Source organism: Bombus bifarius, unplaced genomic scaffold (genome assembly GCF_011952205.1).
Source record: "Bombus bifarius isolate JDL3187 unplaced genomic scaffold, Bbif_JDL3187 scf7180000007984, whole genome shotgun sequence".
Classification (NCBI taxonomy): Eukaryota; Metazoa; Arthropoda; class Insecta; order Hymenoptera; family Apidae; genus Bombus; species Bombus bifarius.
Window position 1 is genome coordinate 2,385,269 of NW_022884367.1, and position 22,183 is coordinate 2,407,451.

Consider the following 22,183-nt stretch of genomic DNA (forward strand, 5'->3'; position numbering starts at 1 on the left):
TCAGAAAAAGAACATAAACATACTCCTCTAGCAATCCAATATGAAATAATGAATTTTAATGCGCATATCGATAGAAATGCAAGGATATATTCGAAAAAACCACCGACTCCCTTCCATTACAACAAAACAAAAAGGGAGAAAAACTCGTTACAGAAACAGAATACAATGTTTTCTCTGACTTTCCTCCGCTTTTAGCTTTCATTTATGCAGCTTTTGTGTGCCCCTTCCTTTTTTTTCTAAATAAATTCCATCGCAGTTTCTGAATTCGGTTTCCTACACCCTCTCTTGCAACGAAACACGAAACAAATAAAAAAAAAAGAAGCGAGAGAGAGAGAGAGAGATGAACGAGATGCACGAGACGATGTTCGGACGCTCTTCTATTTCCTTCCGTGTTTTCGCGCAATTCGCTTTTCCATTTCCACGGTTACTCGAATTTATGAAGAATGTTCATCGAAATAATAATAAATCGCGCAGGATAGCAACGTTTGTTACATTTAAAAACGCGTTACTCATCGGTCGCGAACACGACAGAAATGCCCGGGTATTTGTTCTTATACAAGTACTGGTTGCGTCATGCATTACTCGCAACGCGTTATAGCGAAACATTGATTCATGCCTCGAACCGGATTTTAAAGCGATGTTTGTTAAAAGATTCATCGGAATATCCGGTACACTGAATTCAATTTGTTTAATTTGCGTTCAGCATCGATTTTATAATGTAGCATCGTAAGAGCAACGTCATTCCGAAAACATTCCATAAATAACGCGCATATTCGCGTGCCAAGTTACGTTATGAGTTTTGTGAATAATGTAAGGTTCTTGTTAAAATTAATTTCATTATTATTGCGAGGTAACTTTGTACTTTCTTTATTTGTATAACAAAAGTAATATTTCTAGCAATTTTTGTTGCCCTCTCTTTTATTTCGCGTATCACGTATTTTATAAATTTTTGTTTTACTATGATGTAAAAAGTCACATTTATCATCGGTGACTCGTGTCGTTATATTTTTGTAATTATTTTTAATTTAATATTCAAGATAAAAAATGTTACGTTTTAGTGAAATACATTAATTAAATCAACATTATAGTGGAAGTGGAAAGGAAATGGTAAAAAGTGTAAAAAGAATTTACGAAGGGAATGAGAAAAAATTTACAAAAGGAAAGTATCTTGCACTTTAATCCCTAAAAAGATAACTTCCTGCCTTGTTTGTACTCGTTTCGAATAGATAATGAAGATTGCACGGCAATGCAACAAGAAAAAACAAAATTGTAACAATTTCTATCTCTCTTGTAGATTACAACGTAGCTTGGTCAAGATTAACAATAATAACTATCTAAACATAGTAACCACAAGTTCTCAGTAATAGATCCAAAATGTTGTACAAATCGAACATTTTACAGTTTGTAATCAAACAAAAAGCTTTATAGCTAATAAACTATTAAATTATAAATGATAATGATTAGTTAACAATTTGATATGATATTAAAACGAAGATACTTTTATGAATTATACTTTTAGTATATATTCTTTTAGTGAACAGAACTCACTAAATAATAACCTATAATAATGGCAATAATAATAATAATAATAATAACCAGAGAGATAAACATTTCAATGATAATAAATTAGACTGACAGAAGGGGATGTTATGTTATGTTTCTCTTACTCCAAATTTACAATTCTCTACATACTCGATTGTACGAGAAACATTAACAAAATTGTTCGTTTTAGCATGTCGAAGAAGTGAATCATTAGCGCATAATACTATCTCTTCTGGTAACCACCGATTCCTATTAACTCGACGAAATCCCCGCTCCTCACAGATTCCATCCTAATCATCGACCTACTCAAACTACCAGCATATTCCTAATGCTGAATGTTTCCATATCCAAAGAGCAGAAATACTCTAATCTCACTGATGAGTTCACTTCTAGGTCTATCTCCGCTTATTAACCATACTATCCATTGTTGCTTAACTCACATAAGCCTGATTGCTCCGAGATATTTTCCGGTTAACTTACGTAAATGCTAATTACACGCGCAAAGATCGCCCATCTCATTCTATACCTAATATTTACTTTGCTAAAGTGTTTCGGAGGAAATGATGTAGCACATAGTAAATTGATCAAGGTAACAAACATTCAAGTATGTCACATTACCTTCAAATAAATTTGTATTTGAGAAAAAGTATTGAAGAAGATGACGAAACTCTGAGTGAAATTTTAAAAAGATCGCAGATGAAGTTTGAGAAGGTTTGAATATTTATTTAACAGGCGGACTGTTGATATTTATGTATTTATGAGAAACTTTAATGCGCAAAAGTTTACAAAATATATATATCTGCGATATTCAAAAATATACAAAATATTCGAGTATTTGTTTTTTAAAATATTTAATGAATGGAATAAATCTGCAATGTAACGTAATGGTTCATGTTAGATACTTATATGGGCTGTCGTTTACTAATAGTTTCTGACACATTCGATGCGAAAAATGCCAATCGTCGGAATGTGTACGTTACTATGGACAACTATTATGATCGAAACACATTGAATGTGTTAAATCCCGGAAGAATAATTCTCGAAGCTCAAACTACCATTAAAGCCGTTAAAAGTGCGAGTGTACATTGCTATGCACGTTCAGGAGTATCAGGAAACTTGTCAGCATCTTTCCTCGCTGGAAAGTTTTAAGTAAATCTTAGCCGATCCACTTGCGATTCAACTCGCCGTGGGCCGCTCAACCGAATAACTTACTTTCGACGCCATCGCCAGTTCTTAGAACGATAATGATCCATTAAGAAACTCGGAACTCGGGCATTCCTTGTGAATATTACGAGTTAGCTAGAAGGAGACGCTTCTCTCACAAGAGAGACGGATTTAACAGAAGAAAAAACGTTAATCGGAGGAACACGAAGGTGCCGGAAACGGTCGCCGAGTCTTTCGACTTTTCATCGAACTGGAAGGAGTCGTCTTTGTGCTTAACGGCCGGTACCAGCATGCGGTACTAAATGGAGTGGGGAGGGGGGGTGGAAAGGAAGGATCGAACGAACGAAACGAAGGGCTCGCTTCCCGATTCCAGATGAACGGATTTCGTTAAAAGCAGATTTACATTTTACCGGCCACTCTCTCTTTCTCTTAACTTCTTACTATTTCCTTTTTACTCTTTTCCTGTGTAAACCGTTATTCTCTCCATTCATTTGTACTTTCATGTTCTAATAAAACAAAGAAAAAAAAAAGAGAAGAAGAAAATAATATCAAACCATCGTATGTATTATAGAATGTGGCGGATGAAAAGAGAGTTGTGCGTTTCGTCCCGGGACTACCGGTGGACTCGTCAGTAAGGCTACGCCCGGTAGTCCCTGCCTTAGACGTAGAGGGAGTCTCGCTAGGTGCGGTATTTGTATCAATCGCTCGTATATTCGACCGCTAGCGAGTTAGACAGACTCGTTGTCGTCGTAGCCCTCTAGTGTTAGCGGTTGGTACCAGCGGATCGCCCGAGAGGTGTTGCGCCGCGTTGATGCCTCGACCTGTCTGCGTCCTATTGATACCGATCAGCCACAAGAATTTACATATTAATTAATTAGACCCAAGCATATTAAATTTCGTGTCATTTATACATGTAGTACACATATAGCCGAAAACAAAAATAAGTGAATAAATAGTGGACAAAATGTGAATATTAATTTCGATTGTTTACCTCCTTTCATTCGATTCCTTTCGTGAAGCCAAGATGAAATTTCATGATGATTTCTCTCTGTCCAGGTGGAGTCGTACACGAATCATCAGCCACAGCCGTATCCACAGCAGAGGTGGGATCGTAACGACGCTTCTTCGCCCCATACCGATCAGACAGAGAATCTTCAGTGGATCGAAATCAGGGTGAATCTTCAACCGTTCCATTTCTCGAACGGCCAGTTGAATTTACGATGCAGCGCCCAGATTCCAGGCATATATTCGGCGATAAGCGAGGTGCAGCTCGGTGCTGGACTGCGTGAACCTGTGCCAGAGAGGGGTAATACGAATTTTATGCTGACTTTGAATGAGAAATCCTGAATATACAACACTCGCGTACACAGACACGTTGACATGTAAAACTGCCCAACGTTTTTTATTTTTCTTCTTCTCTTTTTTGAAAGAGAGAGAGAGAGAGAGAGATTTAATCTCGCACGATGCCGCAAAGATAAGAATGACGAACGAATTTATTGTAAAAGCTGCACTCTGATAATTTTTCAGCGAATTCGGAGAAATTTAGAATCGAGGTTTTCCAGAATGCTCGCTGTTGGACAGTTGAACATTCTATTTTTAATGATTCAGTGAGGATCTACAATTAGTGATAGGGATTGTAGTTGGTTATTCTTGAAGTTCAAATACTTCGGATTTAAAATTCGCGCTTTGTTTTCATTCTTTCCTTCGTGATAATTTTGAAATTTATATTTATACTTTCTTTACGTATAATATAAATAAGAGAAGAACTGTAATATGAATTTATAAAGAATTTAATTTTTTGATATCGTGACATAAAATGTTACTAGAATACTACAGATAGATATTTGTCAACATATTTGATATGAAAATATTTTTACACTTTTATAGAGTGTCTATTATTACCACTGATAACTGAATAATATAGAGCTACCACCTTGCATGGTTCACTCTGTGAATTCTGTAACCTATTCCAAACCGTATTGTGCAGTAGATATCAACACAAGTCACACGATTCAAAACTACAATAGTCTACTACCATTTTAACGTTCTCTATTTACGTGTATCTAAAAAAATGACAAAAAATACAGTATTTCAAAAATTCCCAACAAATGGACGATACAACTCTGGCTGTTCTCTATTATTCTCTCATCGGATTATCCTCAATATCTACATTTAATGCGAAAATATTCACTGAAACGTCCCCTAGCAATACAACCATTAAAGCCTCGGGAAAGAACATTGTCCAAAAGCAGTGAAAACATCTGAACTAACAGAGACACGTAATACACCCGGTAAAATTGAATCACTTAAGAGCCTCTAACATATAACAAGCCAAAGCGGAGAATCCCCCCTATGTTTTTGAGCTACTGTTTACGTTTCATTCGTATTCCCGACGAATTCCCCTTCGTGGCTGAAATTCCGCATAAATCTCGAAACAGGTTGTTTGTTCTTCGCTTTATTTTCTTTTTTTTTTTTTTTTACCCGATTTCAACACGATGGACGAACAGACGTGGCCCGCGAGGAACCCGCTTGTGGTTGTACGCCGCGGATAATAGTTGCACGCTCGGGCTTACCAACCAGAAGATTAGCCGGTCGGTCGCACAGTCTAATAAATTTCGAGAGTTAGGGTCCACCCACTCGAAATCGGAAAGGAAGCCTCCGGTGCACGCCGCGCTCGCTTCCTGCACGCGACGTCGACGAGATTTAATTGACCGGCCACGGCTAGAACCGAGACTCCTATTACCTTTTCCGCAGCTCCTCCTTTCCCTCACCGTTCTTCTTTCTGGGCGGCCGAGTACGTCGTTTCCAGGGGAGTATATTCAACCGGAATTCCTGTCGCGACTAACCTGACGTCTTATGACGACGCACAGGTATTTTACGTACAATGACGCACAAAATGCAATTTACAACTATTGAATACGAATAATCAATGCTCTTCAGTACTGTACGCTCGAATAATGTTTTTTCTCTATGCTGGTTTTAACACTCGATGTTAATAAGCTGTCTAATTAGTCCTCGATATTAATGTCATCTAAAAAGGAAATTTTTCAAATTCGATCACCAAACATTGTTTTTCAACAAGTTCACGTTCAATCAGTTTTACAAAATCAAATATCTTGTGCAGACTTTGCGAACCGTAATACGATCATGTTAGAAAGCTACTTTTGAATGAAAAATTGCATTTACTGCAGCATGTGGGTGGATCCTGGTGAAATTTGAGTTTACTATTTTAGAGTCACTAAAGTTTCATTTTACTTGGCTTTTGATTACTTAAGGTATGTCATAGAGCGAAGCTTTTAAAGAGGAGTAATGGTACGAAAGTTGCCCAAATTGAGACAGACACAAATAGAAATCTCGCACCACGCCCAACCTTCGCCTGTTACTTATGAGAACAAGTACTTACATACGTGTAGTATACTACAACTATATTATGAGTGTAAAGATATATATATTATTACGCCGCTCTCAGGAAAAAATTCTAAAAGTGCTGAGAATATCTAATAGTCACTGTTGAAGTAATTACTTCAGGAAAAAATCTACATCTTTTTCTTTTGTATATCCGTGACCTGGAGACCGCTGTTACGAAGAGAATAGAATTTAGTAAAAAAGTTCAAGATAAGGAGATCCGTATTATTGTGCCCTTGAATATAAATTTTGTTTTGGGTTACAAGGTCTAAAAACAAAAGAGCTATAAATACACGAACGTGCTCCCTGTCATATCTTTTTATTGTATTGTAACACTCTAAGAGTGAGAATCTGGATCAGCATACACTATACTTATACCTATACTTATTTCAATATATTTTTCTATTACAAATTCATCCACTCGTTCCTCTATCAGTCAACCTCAACAGTCACACACACAAGGAATAATTGATGAGGAGCTGCGAAAAAAGTTTACTAATTTTCATTGCCACTACTCATTGTTCATTAAAGTTCTAAAATATATATATATAGAAATTATGATGTCATTGTTCAATGAGTTTTTAACGAATAGGAATCTATAACAATATTTAATGGTAATATTATATGCTCATTTTTTATTATTATCTTTCAGTGCATTAGAAGAGTTACAAGTATAACACATTTGATCTTTCCTAAGAATTAAAGACTCACCAATAATTAAATTACGTGAATGGTATAAATATTCAAACATTTTGCATCTTTTATCATGGCATAAAACGGTATGCACGCAGCATCTGTCAGGAAGAAATTAATCCTTTTTCCTTAATGTTATCGTTAGCAGAAAGAAAGTGTAGAAAGTAAAAAGCAAAGATATTAATGAAGGCGATTAAGCAATGTCGGAGAGTGTCTAGCAGAGAAAAATATGAAACGTTTTCGATTTTTCAACTAGGAGAAATTTACAATTCAATTTCCTTAGTATTCTGACCAAGGTGAGAACTGTACTCAAAATAATTACAATCACGTTTCCTGATCGTTGTATATTTAAAGCTTACAGTTAGCAGTGTAACATTCCTACAAAACATTTATATCAATTATCAATGTACAAAGTTATCATGTCATTTATATTATAACAAAAAAAAATGAGAAAAAGGGATGTTAGAAAACGTTAATGGTTGCAAACTTTTTATCAATCCCCTAACTTTTGCTTAAATCAAACAATTTATGAACATACTTATTTTACAATATAAACACTTCGAAATCGTATAATTTGCCTTCGCCTATTTGAAGAATATACAACGAAGCAGATTTAATACTGTTGCTAAATTTTATTCCAGATATTTAAGAATATAGCCAGATTTGTCTAATTTCTCATTCGAACATTAATACTCGAACAGGAATTAGTCTTCATTCTGTTTCATCGCATTGAAATTCTTATTATCTGCAGTGCGGCGTTGCGCACCGGTTTCGAAATCGAACTGAATACGATTTCTGCACGATTGAAATAATCACTTTGCTGCCGTGGAAACGTGGAACTGTATCATTCTCTTAACAAAAGGCAATGAATTATATTCCATCAGGGCAGAATATTTATCAACGAAGCATACTGCAAATAAAAAAGATCTTAAAATTTCATCCCGTTTTTATCGACGAGTCCCGGCCGCTCCGCTGCTCGATTAAATTGAATTTTAGCGCATGCAAGTAGAATATGATGGATGGCGTCAGACGAGCAGCTCCGTTGTCGGATTAAAACGCGCACAACTCACTAGTTTCTTGCGTGAAAATCATTTCGCAGTTAGGTATTCATGGCGTTCAAGCCTGTTATTTATCTTTCAAAGATATTTATTTATCTTTCTCAGAATTATTAAACATCTTGAACGTTTCTTTTTATTTCGATACTATGACGAAAGGTGATACCATGTTATTATGCGAATATTAAATTATTGGTGCATAATTAATAGACTGCAGGCTTTCGTGCAAATTTATATCTGTACGGAAACAATTAAAGAAATGAAATTTCAGTAGAAATTCGTCTTATCTATTAAAAATTAAAACAAGTACTTCGTCCTCTTTAGTTCTCTGTGTTCTTTACCTTTTAACCAAAGCTCTATTATTACACTGTTATGAACTAAAAGCGAAGAGCGAGAAGAAAGCAATAAAACTTTAGTTTTCTTCAGTTTGAGAACAGTAGATGGAACTCTTTAATTAAACAGGGCAATATTCTACTTTGGATATTTTATAGATTTTTCTATATTCTATGCAGTCTCTACCTTTACATTCTTTAATTCTTCATAAATGCACAAAAACCCGAGTTATAATAATTACTGCTGTTAAATTTTTCAAAATTTGTTTATAGATTTAGGAGAACCTTTCGTAACCTATCGCATGAGGATAAGATATCCAAAGTTATTGAACCACCCTATAAATATAACGAGAACTATATTTTGTTCATTTTTGACGAAAATAAATCATCGTGTTAAGTTAGAATCTTTACTTGAAATTTGTAAACTGTATGCTAGATATATAAGTGATGGTTGATTGAAATTTATTATTATTTAGAGGATGAATATTTGAAAATGTTATTTTTTTAGATATTGGCGCTGTTTAGCATTAGATGTGTATCACTTTAATCCATTGACTGCTACAGAATCATGCTGTTTCGGAATAGACAATCAGCTATGCAGCGGTAAACCAGAGTTATTTGGGATAGGCAATCAACTATGCAGTGGTGAACCGAGATATCTCACGTGATGCGAAGGGAAAGTACGTATATGGGTCAACAGTTGCAGGATACCGCGTTATTGTGACCAGTGTATTGCAGAAAATCCGGAATTGTTGAAGTATCGGCACATCAAATATTTTACTAGCCGTATTATGCTCGAAAAAATTCTAGATATGCGAAAATTGTTATATCGCGTTTGCAATGATACGAAGTACTGTTGGTAACAATCATATTGTATTATTCCTAATGTTTCAAATATACTATTACGTTTTCAAATGAGGTTTCATGAAATACATTGGTACATTTACATGATACACTTGAATTTTTTGAGATACTAATGACAAAAATATTGCATTACGTCAATTTCCTTTTTTCTCTTTATCTTTCACGGAATATAATTTACTTCTGTAATTATACAATCTTTTACACTGACCTTTAAAATATAGCAAGGAGACGATGATTTTTCTAGAATTTTCCAGAATGTTTACGTGAGTTCCCATTTATCTCATATTTCGTGAATATTTTAATGGTATTCGTTACTATGTTACACTATTCTACATGAACTCGAACAGCATAGTTTGCGCCATATGAAGCGGCGTTTAGATTTTAACCCCGTAACCTACGACTACAGACATAGCCCGTAGTACGATGATCGGGACAAACGTAAATATTACGGGCATAACCCATAGTAGATAATCGGGACAAACGTAAATCGTAGGTTAAGGGGTTAATTGTGAGTACTTGATTCATATATCAAAGGTTGTGTGTACAAGATGTTTTACATGAACGCGATCATAGCTCAATAGTTGAAAATAGAAATAAATAACATATAAATGAAAGTTAACTAAGTTAAATACTACTGGTTGCATTCGCGTCAAAGATATTTCTATCAATTTATAAGACTTAATCTAATCTGACTTATAATTTAAGAATTAATGAATTGAAAAATAAAGAGATACTTATCAAGCGTCGGAATACTTCTACGAGGTTTAACCATAAGAAACACCAATTTTGTTATTGTATATTTGCTTCTAAAAATTAATTTACCTATCGTACCTATGGCGATTCCACAGAATAAAATCCTTGTGAATAAATTTATCTATAATTTAACAATTCAATTAGGACTTTATCTAAAGTAAGCAACTGTCCAACAAAAAGCAGATAATTGCTATATCCTCTACATAGCTCTCTTTCCTACTCCAAAAACTAAAATAAACTTAAATAAAAGAAGTCTATCTCAAACTCAAGAACCACATATCGATCTTAAAGAAACACAAACTTAATTCGACCGAAATTAAATTACTATAACAAGAAACGAAGTCATCATTGGACAGCAATCTAACAATTTGCTATGTTACATCGATATCGTCGTTTCTTGCAACTTTTCTTTATCTCATAAAAAAATCCAGCGAGCGTACAAGAAGTTCACAACCAACAACAGTGGAACTCTCTTCGAGTTTTCTATATATATTCTCTTTTCCAATAGAACCGTGGCCACGTAAGATTCAGGCTCGTTGAGAAACTTGTCCCGTAGAAGATGCCGACTGTCGAGTTCTTGGCGTGGTCGTTTCGAAAGTTCGCCTCTCCGTGTGGTCCTCCTCTCTCTTGACCCCTATAAAACCACTGCCCCTCCTCGTCGGCTAAGCTTTCTGTCTCACTCATGAACCCTAACCCTCGAGTCGCCAAGTCTTCATTCCACTGGCTTCGCGAATCTTTTCCGGAATCCCCGGACGCTGATCTCACGTGTACGACGATCAACTAAAAGGGGGAAAAAGCTTGAACGTCTTTAGATCTCTCTTTATGGACCCTGAAGATTGCGCGATAAATCGTTAATGGTTTTCAACCGGTCGGTTACATGCGTACGTGAGCCATTTTTTGCTCTGTAATTCTCTCTATTTACAGGCCTTCCGGTTCTTAATATCGCGATTCTTTCACTTTTTTTCTCTTTTGGAGAGAAGAGGATTTTTATATGTGATACATGCGAGTGAATGAAAAATATTCGTCGATTGATTTATAATACACAATTGAGCTTCAAATAAGTAAAATGCATTGGTTGCGATAAACAGAGAAATTGGTCAAGGTGAAATGAATTTGATTTTCCAGACGAATGAAATATAAAAAAATTCAAACTCGAATTTATACGAATTAAAAATATTTGTTCTGTCAAATCTCTGTAAATCTCTTCGATCGTACCCACCATCGTATTTACTACACTATAATGTAAAAATAAAAATCATTAAAAATACAACGTACCTATAGGTACAAAAAGAATTTGGAAACCAAAAACACGCGAAACTGAAAAACAATTCGAAAGTGGAAATAAAAATCATTCTACCAAACAAAACAATCAACACTTTTACATACTCCTTTCTACTATTAAATATAACAGAACAATTAAAATGCGCAAAAACGCGATATGCGCAGTATCATACGAGTAAAGCTTTTTACCTTCGTTCGAATGGCAAGTGGTCTCTGAAAAGAGCGACGAGTATGACGATAACGTGCTTCAGGAACGCATGCTTATTTCAAGGGTTTGTGATAAGTTTATTCAACATACAGAGGCACTCGACGAGTGGCGTTCGCTATCAGACTTTGAATACTTGATTATTCAAGCCATTTTGCAGCCATATACATTTGACTATCTCGCAAAGGAAGCTCACGAAAGAATAATCTGTCTATTAATTCTTGTTGTAAAATATCAATCCATTTTCATGGAGAATTTTAATTTTCAATGTTATAATGAAAATTATGTCTCTTATTTCCATCTGTTTTGTATAAATGAAATTGTCAATCAAAGTCAATGTAAAAATAATAAAAATAGATAGTAAAAATTGCAAAAGTTCGACAATTTGCGCTACGTTGTTATAATAAGCTGTATCTCATTAACGTTTCTTCGAGTAAACAAAATTGTTAGCCATAGTACGCATAACGACCAAACGCTCTCCGATCGACGAACAATCGTGCAACGACAGTATCGGTTACGTTCGCTTATCTGGAGAATTGCTTCGCGCTATGTAACAACGGCCATCGGGAAGCAACCGCGTGCAGACAGATACGGAAATATCCTAGTGCAAGGCATCGTAGATACGCGTCTAAATGCTCGTGTCAGTCCACTTACTACAAGCCGTAGGCTGAGAACGCTATCGCGTGATTGATCGGCGATGCTTAGCGTCCGTGATTATCGGAAGTGTCTCCACGTCGATTATTTTGACCGATGAGTCAGGGGATATCGAAAGGAATCACTTTTAGGGGTTACTCGAACGTGAAGGAATCCTCGGCCCGGTCAACCTGAAGAAAAATCTATATAGGGATTCCCTCGTTCGGCCACGTCGCTCGAGTAATTGAGGCATTTCTCTTTTCCTCGAGATCGATCTTTTATTAGCTTGATGCGCTCGTGATTGATCGAACGAAGGATGGGTTTCTTCGTGCAGGTACTGAGAATGTGTAAATTCGCGATATATCGATTTCACAGATTGTAATTATCAACACGATTTATCGATTCATGTTACGTTGACTGATGTCCCTGGATCTAACGATCGCAAATTTATATCCTGGATGCGTTTTGATTGGCGAAAGTTTGATAGAAGACGAACGACTCTCGTAGGGAATCGTGAGAGGTAATTTGTATCTGTGTACTTAAGTGGTAATTTCTGGACATATATTTGATATTTAATATTTGTAGATTATTGAACAATAATATTTGTTATTTGGAAAATATCTCAAAGTTGAGATAAATAATATTGAACCAGACATTGTACATATAGTTGACAATAAGCCAAATTTTCTGTGCCAATACCATCAACATCTCTGCGAGTAATTAGACTGAATTTTTATCGTGTGCCATCATTGAAGAGCTATAAATAATCGTAATTTTTTAATTCGCATTTCAACAAAAATATGTCCTACAAATTCCATATATCATGCACAAAGAATAATGCAATGCAATTTCAGCAAAGTCATAGACATTTCCCAATTTCTATTCATCATAAAGGAATGTAAAAGGTTTTATTAAAACGAAACCGTCGATATTCGGTGCTGTTCAAAGGGAATAACAGGAAGGCTTATACAAAAGGAAAAGCGCAGAGTGAATACGAAATAAGACAACGCGCGTTTGGCGCTACGATGGTTCCATAGCAGCGTGTAAAATTGCAGACCCGGTTCATTCTGAGAATCTCATTCCAGCCTTAATCCCACGTAATTTGCAAAGTTATACCTTCATTGCAACCGTCTAAAGCCACCTTTTTTCTTAACTATCTATATCTCGCGAGATTTCCACCCGCTTCTCTGAGAGGTGTACGAACAGGGAAGCTTGCATACAATACAGGCGAACGTGTACGCGATAGCAACAACCCTTTAGTCCTTTACCCCATATACTTTAAGTAAATCGTTTCTGTAAAACTTTCGAGGACTCGTGTCACGAACTTTAGAATGCCGGGTCATGAAGTTGTCTAGAGAGTTTTTATATCAAGAACTCTCCCGGATTTCCCTGCAACTTAAGCCTCGTGCACTTCTCAAAACGCACGGTCACTTGAATTCCACTGAAAAGCTCTTACCGGAAACCCATAGAGCAATCTTGCAAGCTGCTTTCACATGTACATTGCATTTTTATACGTTACCCCGACAATTTCACCGACTACCCTTGAAAATTTTTCCTGCACGCTCGACGCGACCAAAAATATTCTACCTCCGATACCGACCTGCGTAAACAAGCGAAATTTTCTACTTAAAAACTTGTAGATAAAATAGACCCGTTTGGGTGAAAATTTGATCGATATTTATAATTATTTTTGTTGTTAATGCAGCAGAATGTTTAAAATATACGGGATACGTTTTCCTTTTTCCTACTATTTTCTTATTTCAGAAGTTTCATTTAGAACAAGAATGTGAAATTTTAACTAACAATGTGTTATATTTCCGGAAACGAACACTTTAAACTTTTGGAGCTCTTCATAATAGTGGAATAATTTATTTTTATATACTGTTCAAAAGCTTAAAATGAAAGTCCATGCATGACATGTAAATTTTTAACACACACAGAAATGTAAAATTCATTATTTCATTGCATTAACATCTACACGTACGGATATATTCAAAGCATGGTACAGTATACTGCCGTTAAAAGGAAAGAGGAAAACCTGTAATTTTTGCTTATACTTGAACGCACTACTTTTATTTCTTAATGCTTTTTTTACCATACCATACAAAGATACGTAATTTCGTGTAATTTAGCTCAAAAGCAGAATTCGATACTACTGATTAACATTTTTAAAAATTATTAATTAGAAAATTAATATTTTTATTAACGTCTTGCTGTAAAATATCTTTTTGCATTCTTTATGTAACTTATTTAATACCTTGACACACTAGATGTCGATTGTTTACGCTTTTTAATCTAACATCTTCTGTTTCGATTACCTACGAATGAATAGCTTTGAGAATTTAATTAAATTTACTAGCATTTAGAGTTTCTGGCCACTCCTTAATAGGATTATGAATTCATGAAAAGGACAGACGTAAGACCAGAATTTAAGATTATAGGCGGATTTTCTAGATTAAACGTCGGTGTTACGTCCTCGCCTAATTTCCTTACATGTTCCTGTGTAGCAAGTTTCTACAAAACATATACAAAATTTGGAAAATTAGTTTAAAAATACTCGTTAGCGACCTACATACTCAAACCATCAGCCGCTTTTTAAGGAAAGAAATTTAAATTTAGATGGCATATTGCGTTAACTATTGTGGAAGAAAGAGTATTTTTAAAGTCTTTCGTACAAATTATAACTTCTGTAATCTTGAAACTTTCGCAACCTGTGAAAATTTTCATATTTTATCAACTTCAGCGAAATTTATAATATTCCCAAATTTCGCAGCAAATATTGATATTTTTATCGCGTTTTAAAAATAATGGCAAACTTGGGAATGATTCGCTCGACTGTTTATGAAACAAATTTTATGTATATAATTTCCTCACAAATCGTTAAAGCAGTAAACGTGCATAAGCGGTAACATCAATTATTTAACAAACGTATGCATATGTATTCGTTAATTAAAAGTTGCTGATACGTATGAAATCTTGCAAGACTAATCTCCCAATTTATTCCTGAAAATCATATTCATATATGTGATATTTATATAGGATAGAACACGGATAGCGGATTTCAATCACTTTGAAATATGTTGTCAAGGTTAATTTCCTGGCTCTTGTATACACTCGTTCGTAAATACTAGAACACCTGGTGATCTCATACAAAACATGGTAACTGAACTAAATTATCGCATAAACGATTAATCGATCAAAATTTTGCATTCATGCAACGATTCATTATAGTTGTTCGTTATAATCTAAGTTACTCCTTCATTCATTATAGTTTAAGACATCTATTCATTCATTAAGATTACCGTTTATTATAATTTAAGGTTTCACACGAGGCATTAAATTTTTAAATCTTTATCAATTTCTTAATGACACTTCCAACTTTCAGAGTGTTATAATACATGTAACTAAGAGTATATATTTGATTCTACACTTGAATATCGATTAACACATTCATTTTTGATGCATATAGCGTTTTAGAGAGGAAAGGTTTTAAAATTTAATATATTTCTTAACCAATTCCACGTGAAATCTGCTTTTCATTTGATTTCGGGATTAAATATGTGTTTGTATCACTTTTTCGGACATTTACAGAATATTAATGTAATATCGTGATGTAATATGTTCACAAAGAGTGGACAATAGAGATGTTAATCAGACAGAAAAGACGATTGTGGCTTAACTTGAACTATTCATACCAAACGTACAGAAAACAGCGCAATCCACACTCTCTCGGCAACGCCACTCGCAACCTCCGTCTCCGCTCGACTCGCACTCGGCTTCTCGACTCGCACTCTCGTTCTCGACTCGCACTCTGCTTTTCGACTGACCCTTTCTGGCCGTTGTCGCATTCTGTTGCCCTTTTCCTAGGCCCACCGCACACGTATTCTGCAGACGCTCGTGGCCAGGGTCACGTAGGTCTTTTCCACGAAACTATGCACTTGAAAAGACCGATGACACATTGATGGGCCCGACGGCGCCTCGGCTCTCGCGACACTGTTCATAGTTCGTCCGATATTTCCCAGGCCTTTCGTCCACGATACTACATTAATAACATTAATTATATATGCAGACTAATATTAACAAAATTAAACTAACATAACAACTGGACTAATGTTACTGTTTCCCTTTACAAAACATAATGGATTTCATATCTATTTTTAAGAATCTTATACCTTCGAATCCACCAAATTATTTTTTTCCTTCAACTACTCTATATTAAAATACATTTTCTAAGCCAGAAAATTAAACAAAAATAGATTCATCATATTCTTTTCGCGTGATCCTCATTTATTTCTATCTTTTTAAGTCTTTCGTTGAAATACACAGAAAGAAGAACGCAATAATCGCATTAGTAACATTGCACAAACGAATAAAAACGACGCACCATGTGCGTCGGTAGCAAGAAAAGTCTTAGTATTAACAATGTAAAGACCTTGTTCGTAATTCGTTTCCTTATTAAACGCAATATATTTACGTTCGGATCGAGCACGTTTCTCGAATCCGTTCAAGTAACGTAAAAAGGTATCCATTAGGAAGAAGATTGATACGTTAAGAAAGAAAGCGGGTTAGCGTCTAATTCGAAAGCAGTCGAGCTCGTTCCTTTCGGGTCCCTTTCCCATCAAATCCCCGGCACCGACGTTACAGGAATTCGTTCGGCTTCTGCAGTCGCGGTAATTTCATTTCGTTCACACCGGCTCTATTCGCAGGCTGCCATCGTGTTCGTTGACTCGTACGTATTACTCCGTGGTCTACAGAATTGTTTTTACGAAATTGACTTTTCCCTCGGCCTTCGGGCATAAAGCGGCCAAGGAAAGAAAATCTATTGGCGTTCCGTTTAATGCTCGTCCTCCGCGACGCTTTCCACTTCGGCTACCACCGTTTATTACATTTCAATATTCTGATGTGGTTTAATCACATTACCGAACTTCGAACCGAACAGAAATTTGTAGAAAATACTTTTTGGATAATCTCCTGTAACCATTAGCATATGATAATGCAAACCAGCGCGAGCAACGGGAAAAAACGAGAAATGAAAAGAAAGAGGAAAAGAAAGGAGAGCGCGAGCGTTAATGGCCTGATCTGATGAGGCTCGATGACAAACTCTGCATTACATACACAGATTCTCTTGCACTTTAATGTGCATTAGTGCTTTCGCGTGATTATTCTCGATCGATCTATTGGTGTATCCTTTAGCAATAGCAAGTTTTATTTCGGTATGTTCAACTGGAACCTCGAATTCGTTATTTCAACTATCTTTATTCATTGCTGAATTATTTCGTAACTGTTGAACTGAAAAATAATTTCTCATGTTCCACATTTTCGTTGTTATTGTGCATATTAAATATGGTAGTTTAAGAAATTATGACCCGGATTCTTTTGCACAATAATTAATTGACTAATAATAGTGAACTGAGACAAGTGACAGGTTGTGGATTATAGACTTTAGATTCTTTGATTTTACGTCAAAAGGAATAATCAGTTAGCTTGTAATTTATACAATTAGTTTGTATTTCGCAACTACTAGCAAAGAAATATTTATATAATATATATTATTAATCTTTTATTATTTTTTATTTTATTTTATTAATATTTATTTAATATTTGATATTTTATCACTATTTTCATTAATTTTTTATTATTATTGCATCATTAATCTTTTCAAACTCATGATTAATGTCTATTTACTTATATATCATTAATATATATTTTTTAAGGTAATTATTTTATCGTAGAAATTTATTCTACAATCGATTTAGGGGTAGTTTAGAATCAATATAGCAGTAGTTCGATGTGCATAATCTGAGCTGTTCACGAATACGCTTAAAGGAATTAGATATGGCAAGTTTGAAATGTCATCATCCTATGTGTCTCTCCATTGATCATTTCATCGTCAGCTTCTGATGATACCAGTGGAATGCCTAGTACATATTTGATTTTCGTATGCATCGCGTTCGTAGTCGATAACACACAGTAGTTCTATCGACATGAAAATCTACCAATTACCGCTTCTATCGACGAACGCAATATCTATTCATTAAGTTTCAAGCTTTTCCAATAGACACGCAGTACGGTCGTACAACCAGCTTCTGCATTTGTCAGTTTCGATTCAGTATAACTCGCATCAAATCTATTTGTTAGAAACGGATTGTTCCATATAAATCATTGTACAAATTAATGAACAGAGGAAACGTTCAATTAAATTAAATCAAAGTATTATAAATTATTTTACGACATGTCGCTGTCGTCTGTCGTTGAAGTTTCAAAATAATCTGTTTTTAATTTTAAATTAATACTATCATGAAATTTTCCACCAATAGTTTACATAACAGATAGTATTAAACGAAACGCGGGAGATTCACGTAAAGGTTTATACAACCTACGCTATTTTCAAAAAATGAATGGGAACAATACATAAAGGTCTGTAGTGACATTTTGATCAAAGTTGAATTAACAGTAAAGTACGGTTTTACATTCGCTGTAGATGGTTTTAGTGTGTGCAGGTTGCATATATTTCATCAGAAGATAATGTTGAACGCAAGAAGCAGCACGCTAGATATTTGGAAGTTATGGAGTAGTATTTTAAAAATTTAATTTAAAAACCAAAATCCAAAATATGCGAAATGTATTTTAAAGCCTTATTCATTTCCGTTTAATTTCCTGAAATCCAAAAGGCCGTTCAGTCAACTCATCACACCCACAACAACCAGTTTAGATGACAAGTACACACAATAACCGCAAACCACGAGACAAGACAACATAATAACATTGCGCGTAACGTGCATGCGCATGTGTGTTCCAGTGACCTCGGAGAACGGAAGCGAAGCTCCTACGGCCATCTATTTGACGATGCTGATGCTGTGTATGCTCCAGCTGTTCCTGAGATAGTCACGATACGCCTGAGGCCACGGAAAGGGAGTCCATGGGCGCCGCACCATAAACAGCGCACTAGTCAAAAGGAGGAGCAGAAGGAAAGGAAAAGACAGCAGTTTAAGGGCTGACCGAATCGGTGGCGGGAAACCAAATAATAATATTGTTGAATCGGCATTGGTATCACGTGTTTTTTAGCGTATTCGGTTCGGTTTCGTTCAAAGAGGAATCGAATACCATCGCTTTCATTGTTACATTCTACGTCGTATGTCCCCGATTAAAAATCGTTCATCGAGATCGTGACGATGCAGGACACTACACGGTTTATTGATACGCTTATCTCGACTTATCGGATAATACCATCGCGATTTATTCGAGAGCGACGCGACGTCGTGAACCGGTTCTCGATTCGAAGTATCATAGAGAAGGGCTGATATTCAATTTAATAGCACAGAATGAGATCAGTAATTTTCGGTTTTCAATGTATCGATACTATTTTTTTTATATATTTAATGTATCGATATTAGGATTACATCAGCGATTTACTGATAAGCACCATTTTGTAAAGAAAAGTATGATATATAGAATCTAGTATCGAAGAAACGATAGGAGTTTATGAGAATTTTATTATCATTTGATGAAAGTGAAAATAATATTAGAAGAAGTTATTGGATACATAAAAGTCTGCAATTAAAGTCAGTTTAGTCCTGAACTGCAAATATCCATATTTTTGTCATTCATAAATTCCTCGTTAGATTATAATCATGAAATAAAAATTCAGAATTTTAAAGATCACTAGTTTGTACAGTCAAACTCCATTTATCCCAGCTCATTAGGCAACGTCATAATTGATACAATATTTCCCATTTATAATTTGTCATTCCTATAATAATAATTCATTTTTCCTCCAATTCCCACTAGATAAAGTTCCGTTCGAATAAATAAAACCGCTATACCTTTATAGTTAAGGATTACATTTAACGTATATATAATATGAATATAAGTACATCAAGATTAGTCTAATATCACATACCGTGCTATTAAATGGACAACAGCCTTAACACACGCACGAGCTCCTCGTAATGAAAAGACAGTTATAATGTAATTCGTGTTCGATCGACAAATGCTCAAACAAATTCCGCGTCCGATAAGTAACGAACAACCAATTGATCGTTCGAGGACAAGGTCGAGAGTGGCTTTGAAGTGAAAATCTTTTGCTTGCGTATCGCGTTTCCGCTTCAAAGGATCCCTGTCACAGATATTCTATTCCGGTTTCCATCACGAACGTTGCAAAAAGAACACGTAATTGACGACGAGACATAGAGAGCCTGATTGGTGAAATATAAGGTTCCAAACAAGGTATAGTGGTACAGGAAAATATTTGAACACTTATAGAAACCTTTTATAAATATGTTGTATGCATTGTGTAAAACGATTTGAAATTTCATTAGTACTATATTGAGACACCAATGTCATTATTATAGTGAGTATGAAACCAATTTACAAAATATATGTAGAAGTTACAATACATTTGCTGTAAAAATATATAGGGTAGTTGGTAACTGGTGGTACAAGCGGAAAGGGGGTGATTCTACGCGAAAAAAGAAGTTGAAAATATAGAATAAAAATTTTTTTTTATTTTTTTTTTTAATTTTTCCATAACGATAACGATCTACAGTGAAATCCGTTATAACGTACCGACGAAAAATTTTTATTCTATATTTTCGATTTCCTTTTTCGCGTAGAATCACCCCCTTTCTGCTTGTACCACCAGTTACTAACCACCCTGTATTTAGTTAAAAATTAGTATATAGCATGAATAATCACCTTCGAAACATAATAAGTGTTAAAGATGATAACTAAATACCGAAGCTTGTTAATAAAATGGATAATTGACTATTTAAATACTTTTGTGGACTTCGCAAAACATATATTTACACTAATCATCTTGTATCTTCTACGTAAATTTTTTCATTTGTTCCTAACTTTTCCAATATGATTATGACAGCCGTGTCTCACTATAGTACTAATAAAATTTCGAAACGTTTCGTACGACACACATAATTCACGTAATTTACATAATTCACGCGTATTCATAAAAGGATTCTACAATTTATCGAATACTTTTATGAACCACTGTAGAAATGGTGTTCAAGCACTACATCATCCTATTTCGTCCTTCGTTGAGGGAGGACAGACACGATCGAATGTCCTGCCATTATTCCACCTAAAGATGCGTGTCATGCCGCGCTCTACGTCATTCTATCGTGTTTATTGAACCATTGTCCGTAGACCAGGTGAAGGACCGGAGATGGATGCTATGATTTTGATGCGAAGGACTAGTCAAGTGGCGCTCGCCAGACTCCTAACTTTTCCTTTCCCTCTTCTCTCTTGCGTGTCCCACGTAGCACAGAAAAATGCCACCTACCTTCGTTTCACGTCGTAACCATGCTTCCATGCGAAAATATTCGCAGTACAAGGTATTCACGAGAGGAACACGCGCGTACAATTACACACATGTTTGTTGATATCGTGCAATGTGTGTATGTGTGAGAGAGAGAGAGGTATTTTGGGTAATGTGTAATAATCGAGGTTAATTGATGTGGTACAGGGAGCTAGGTCTTAGTTTGATTTATTTCTGGGAATATTTTATGTGATGTTATTGATTTGTTATATGGATTGATTGAAAATTGCATTTTGGATACATTGGAGAAAGTCTGTGTTAATTGTTTTACAGTTTATAATAGTACTTTATACTTAAATACTTTGATTTCTCGATGAATTGTGAGAATAAAATTTCATGTTATACGATTAAAGGACCTGATTAAGGGATCTGTTACAAATGTTATAAGAGACAATTACAAATATTATACAGATGTATTAGGAATAGCCGGCGATAAGTAACTCAGAACTACAAATTTTTAAATACAACGTAAAAATTATTAATAAAAGATGTTAAGGTGATTAAAATTATTTCAAGCTTCTAGAAATGGAAATACGTTTTGTTTAAGAAAAATACAGGATTCTCTTTTGCGTCTAATATCTAGTGTTGATTTTACATTTTCGCTTTTGGATAGCGAAATGTAGGAGAAATATATATTTGTTTATAGAATGCCTATCATTCTTCTTAAATTAAAATTTTGCTACGTTCAAAATATCTTCTCCCTTTATCTTTCTAGTATCTTTTAATCGCTTATCTTAATATTAATATTCAGTATTTTAAGAGGAAATTATATTTCGTTTAAAAAAACATCATTTTCTATGTTCATTAGTATAATATTTCTTCCTGCCAAGCAATATATATTTACATCTATTTCCAATTTTTGCCTTCAAAAAAATTTCCAATCAATCTATATATCGTTATTGTCAAGCGCGAAATAAAGCGATTT

General features: G+C 35.1%; 1 protein-coding gene across 2 annotated transcripts in view; it reads left to right on the forward strand.

Moving 5' to 3' along the window:
* The window catches only part of LOC117204820, a 210,183-nt gene extending 190,093 nt beyond the window's left edge, over positions 1–20,090 (forward strand). Inside the window, exons 5-6 of one of the 2 annotated variants that reach the window (XM_033442583.1) lie at positions 3,763–4,012; positions 8,756–8,937. In XM_033442583.1, coding sequence (XP_033298474.1) covers positions 3,763–4,012; positions 8,756–8,859 — 354 coding nt within the window. In that variant the 3' untranslated portion in view covers positions 8,860–8,937. Of the gene's footprint in view, positions 1–3,762; positions 4,013–8,755; positions 8,938–18,726 lie in introns of those variants that run through there. The other variant, XM_033442582.1, reaches the window with a different exon arrangement.
* Positions 20,091–22,183: the final 2,093 nt, after the last annotated feature.